Here is a 5,333-nt window from a genome sequence, read left to right on the forward strand (position 1 = left end):
TTGTTGTGGTGCTGTACTGCCTGGATCCCCAAATTGGCTTGAGTCTGGCAAAAGAACCTCTGGCTTTGCTGAGTCTAGCTTGTATGTCCTTCTGTGCCACATTGTCTGTGCTAACAACACTTCCAAGATAAGTGAAGTCACTGACCTGTTCTAGAGGAGCACCGTTCACAGTGACCTGCGTTTCACATCTGGTGTTTACGCTCATGACTTTGGTCTTGGAAGTGCTGATGGTTAGCCCCACCTTGGCGGCGAAGTCACTCAGCCTGTCTGTTTTCTGCTGGAGGTGAGTAAGCTTGGTGGACAGTACAGCAAGGTCATCCATAAAGTCGAGGTCTTCTAGCTGAGAGAATGGATGCCTCTGGGCTTGTCACAGGCATTCTTTATCACCCAATCGATGGTGACCAGGAAGAGGATCGGGGAGATGATACATCCCTGTTGCACACCAGACCTCACAACAAACCAGTTTGACAGTTGTCCACCTACAATGACACTGCACTCGAACTCCAGCTCATTCACTCATGCCCAGTCACAAATCCATTATAGGTGCTGCTTAGGAACATCATAACAGTTGTGTATTTCATATTAACATTTGGCTGAAACTTCAAGGCAAGGAAACCATAGTTTAAATAACTGATAGTTAATTGAACTTGATTGATTGATTGTCATTGCACATTACAACGAAACACTGTTTGAGGGCTCAGATCACAGCAGCATATCAATAAATAAATAAATATATATAACACCTTTTAAAGGCAGCATAATGGCATATAAGCAGCAGTATAAATTGTAGTATGTAATTATTTAATGTAGCCAAACACAGTAAGGTGCAGAGTGAGAGTCCAAGTACGGATCAGGCCTCCAGCAGAGCTTTTACAGCCCTGGGGAAGAAGCTATTTTGGTGTCTTGCTGTTTGTGACTTTATGACCATAAGCCTGCCAGAGGGAAGGGTGTCAAAAAGACATTGTCTGGGGTGAGTGCAGTCCGTCCTAATCTTTGTGGCTCTGTTTCTCAGCCTGGCAGAGTAGATCTGTTCCAGGGACTGAAGAGGGGTACCAATGATTTTCGATGCAGTCCTGATGATCCACTGCAGATCTTTCCTCTCCTCTGAGGTGCAGCTGGAGAACCACACGATGCATCCATAGCTCAGAACACTCTGTATGGTGCACTGGTAGAAGTTGGTGAGGAGCTTCTGTGAGAGCCCAGTTTTCCTCAGGGATCGCAGGAAGAAGAGTCTCTGCTGGTCCTCTGAGAGGTAAACACCGAGGTACTTGAAGCTGTTCCACCTCCTCTCCAGAGATCACCAGGTTGGCACTTGTGCGCCTTTTGCCATTTCGTTTGTCAAGTCAAGTTTATTTGTATAGCGCTTTTAACATTGTCGCAAAGCAGCTTTACAGAATTTGAACGACTTCAAACATGAGCTAATTTTATCCCTAATCTATCCCCAGTGAGCAAGCCTGTGGCGATGGTGGCAAGGAAAAACTCCCTCAGACGACATGCGGAAGAAACCTCGAGAGGAACCAGACTCAAAAGGGAACCCATCCTCATTTGGGCAACAACAGACATCATCATTATAACATGAACAGTTTTAAAGTGCATATCACAGGTAAATTCAGGAGCAAGATCAATGTAATTCTCCTATTTTATATTAAACTTTGGTCAAACATCTGTAACATTCTGCATTCTCTGCAATTTTTTTACCTTGTGCAATACCAGAAAAATTCAGTTGAAATCAAACCATTTGAGGCGACTTGGTCCGCCTCTGAAAAAACTTGGCGTTTGGATTTCCCGGCAAACATTGATTTTCGTGACGTCGCTTGCGGGACGCCTCCTTCTGAATCCTACGTCAGCGCTGGTTTGTTTATGAGAAAACAACCTGGTGGTTTTCTGCAAATTTCTTCAACGTTATCGCGTAATTATTAAAATGGTTAACAGATGTATCATAGGAGGGTGTAGCAACACCAATCTTGATGGGATTAGTACTCATCGTTTCCCAAAAGACCGGACAATGAGAGAGAAATAGGAGCGCTTGGTCTACACAGGCTGTGCACTGAAACTGTGCAAAGCTCATGCAGCCTGCTGGTGCTTCTGCAGGTGACGTCACAATTTTGGCTCCAGACTCCCTTGGGATTTTTCCAGACGCGTTTTGTTATTTTATATTATTCTGCTGTAGACAGATGGCCTTGTGCAAAATTAACCTTCTGGATGAGTATGTAAAGGGACATACTCAGTGCCATATGAATACTGTTCCTACTTATTCAGGTGACACTGGGCATACCTAACAACCTGTTTTCTCTCTCTCTCTCCCCCCCCAAATCTGTCCATCTGAGTTACATGTCAGTCCTGGGATCGAGATGCTGACCTTTTCTGCTCCTCGGACCTGCCTGATCCATCCTGGTGCCCTGTGTCTGGTTGGAGTCTCATCGCATTACTCCTATGGAGGACGGCCCCATGTGGACAGTTGGGGGTCGCGCCTGGAGGACGCTCTGGACTCTTGCAGTGGTGCTTTTTTGGCCGGGGACTGCAGTTGACTTGCTAACTTTGGGACTACAATTGTCGTGAACGGTTTTGCGCTCGGGTTTCCATCGGTGGGGGGTTTATAGCATCAACGAAGCTGACTTTATGTTAGGACTGTTAATGCTGTCTGTTGTTGCCCGGATGGGGATGGGTTCCCTTTTGAGTCTGGTTCCTCTCGAGGTTTCTTCCTCATGTCATCTGAGGAAGTTTTTCCTTGCTACTATCGCCACAGGCTTGCTCATTGGGGATAGATAAGGGATCAAATTAGCTCATGTTTTAAGTCGTTCAAATTCTGTAAAGCTGCTTTGCGACAATGTTTATTGTTAAAAGCGCTATACAAATAAACTTGACTTGAAACTTGACATACTTTCATATAATAAAACACGAAATTGGTCCAGAATATGCCCTTTAACATGAAGTCAGTTTTGTTGATGTTATAAAGTCTTCATAGGGTGGCACGGTGGTGTAGTAGTTAGCGCTGTCGCCTCACAGCAAGAAGGTCCGGGTTCTGTGCGGAGTTTGCATGTTCTCCCCGTGTCCGCGTGGGTTTCCTCTGGGTGCTCCGGTTTCCCCCACAGTCCAAAGACATGCAGGTTAGGTTAACTGGTGACTCTAAATTGACCGTAGGTGTGAATGTGAGTGTGAATGGTTGTCTGTGTCTATTGCCCCTTTTCCACCAAAGCAGTTCCAGGGCTGGTTTGGGGCCAGTGCTTAATTTGGAACCGGGTTTTCTGTTTCCAATGACAAAGAACTGGCTCTGGGGCCAGAAAAACTGGTTCCAGGCTAGCACCAACTCTTTGCTGGGCCAGGGGAAAGAATCGCTTACATGTCAACCTTTGGTCAATCAAACCTGTATAACCAACCTCCAAAATCCGTATTTCCCTTATAAAATCCGTATATGATGCAAATTAAAATAATTTACCTAAAATTTGAATGATAATTAACAATGATATATCCAAGTTACTTTTTATTCAATATTAATAACAATAAACCTTCAGAATGAATACAAAGCTCCAATGTTCGACAAAAACACAAAGTGTTATTCTAATGTTCTGAATTTTTTAGCACTCTGCACCAATACTCACTAGGCTGCATGTCACAGCAAGTGTCTGTGTTGATCTTGCCGGAGTGCCCATTCCGAATCTTTTCAGTCGCTATTGAAAGTCACTCAGGTGGAAATACACGTTTCAGACAAAATGTTACTTCCCGGTTAGCGGGATTCTCGCAATGCGGTGTGCGCATGATCAAAAGTGGAACGAAGTCTCGCTACCACAAGATAACGTGCAATTTCATAAGACTCTTTACTGGCTGTTTGTGCTTTCCGTGGTGTACAGTACGTTTGTAAATGAATGTTATGCGCTCTTTTATCATCATGGGAATTGATTATAGCTCTAAATAAATATTGAAGTTTTTTTAAAGAATCCGTATAACTTTATTTGTACGCCCGTATACTACGTTTATTGAATCAAATCCGTATAAAATACGGACATTCCGTATAGGTTGACATGTATGGAATCGCTTACGTCAGCGGGGGGTGGGGGTGGGTGTCGCGAAAGGTCGCCATTTTTAAGCGCCGAGAAGCAGCAGCTGTACAAACGCGAAGTCAGCCATTATTGTTGCTGTTGCTTCTTTTTCTTCTCCGTGTTGTTGCTTTGATATTTGCGCCAAGGTTTATGCAAACGCAGCGACGTAACTGACGTATACAGCGACGTAACTGACGTGGCTCCCCTTAGCACCATGAGCTATGGAAAAGCAAACTGGTTCTCAGCTGGCTCGCAAGTTGAACGAGTTGTGAACCAGCACCGGCCCCAAACCAGCCCTGGAACTGATCTGGTGGAAAAGGGGTATATGTGTCAGCCCTGTGATGACCTGGCGACTTGTCCAGGGTGTACCCCGCCTTTCGCCCGTAGTCAGCTGGGATAGGCTCCAGCTTGCCTGCGACCCTGTAGAACAGGATAAAGCGGCTACAGATAATGAGATGAGATGAGTTCACCTATTAGGCCTTTGTATTATGGAGTAGTTGTGAATGATCTGGCAGATGGCGCTAAAGAATAACGGTTTGTCTCAACCCCCTGTGTTATATTGTACCTCTGTCCCGCCCTTATGGGCCACAGTGAACATCAGTGCACCTCTGAGAGCTTCTCACTGTGTGCAAGTCATCAATCCTACATTTAACTCAAGTCAAAAAATTGTCAGGGAAAAAAAAAAAAGTCATCAGGTATAAAAACTCCCAGGTTTTTTTTTTAAACGTCCTTGTTTCATCTCAAGACCCCCCAAACTGCGATTTATACCGACTTACTTTTCTGCTTGCGTAAGCAGTTCAGTAATTTCCTGCCCTCTCTTGCAGACCAAACGCATGCATGCTTACTGAGATTTCTTTTTCCTCCTCTTCCCTAAAAACACTCACAATGCCGACTCGCTCGTCTTGAGCACAGATTTTTTTTCCCCTCCCTTCTCTCCCCTCACAGCAACACAACACCACCGCTATCTGCAGACGCACAGCTCCATTACACCGCACAAAAGCAGATATTTTAAACTAATCTGGTGTAAAACACTGAACGCTTCCCTCAGACACGTGACTCAGGAACAAAAATGAGTTCGCATGTGTGACGTGCTTTTGTATCCCTCCGCCACCGGTGGGAAAAATATGTATAAAATCCACAAATAAAAACACCGTGCTTTCAGACCTAACCGCTTACCTCTGCTTTGTACAAAAATACTAATGGTAGGAATTATTTCTTGCACTAGATCTAGTGAAAAGATGATCTCTGGGGGAACTATTTCGTCCCGCGAAGGACTATTTTGGCCGAGCATGAACC

The 5,333-nt window shown here is 44.7% G+C and overlaps 1 protein-coding gene across 1 annotated transcript in view; it reads right to left on the reverse strand.

The window, feature by feature from the left end:
• atad1b (ATPase family AAA domain containing 1b) overlaps positions 1–3,624 on the reverse strand; it is a 38,445-nt gene extending 34,821 nt beyond the window's left edge. Inside the window, exon 1 of the mRNA XM_060939751.1 lies at positions 3,600–3,624. Within this exon, the coding sequence (XP_060795734.1) occupies positions 3,600–3,609 (10 nt within the window). The 5' untranslated portion in view covers positions 3,610–3,624. The remainder of the gene's footprint in view (positions 1–3,599) is intronic.
• Between the last annotated feature and the right edge of the window lie 1,709 nt (positions 3,625–5,333).

Source organism: Neoarius graeffei, chromosome 14 (assembly GCF_027579695.1).
Source record: "Neoarius graeffei isolate fNeoGra1 chromosome 14, fNeoGra1.pri, whole genome shotgun sequence".
NCBI classification, from domain to species: Eukaryota; Metazoa; Chordata; class Actinopteri; order Siluriformes; family Ariidae; genus Neoarius; species Neoarius graeffei.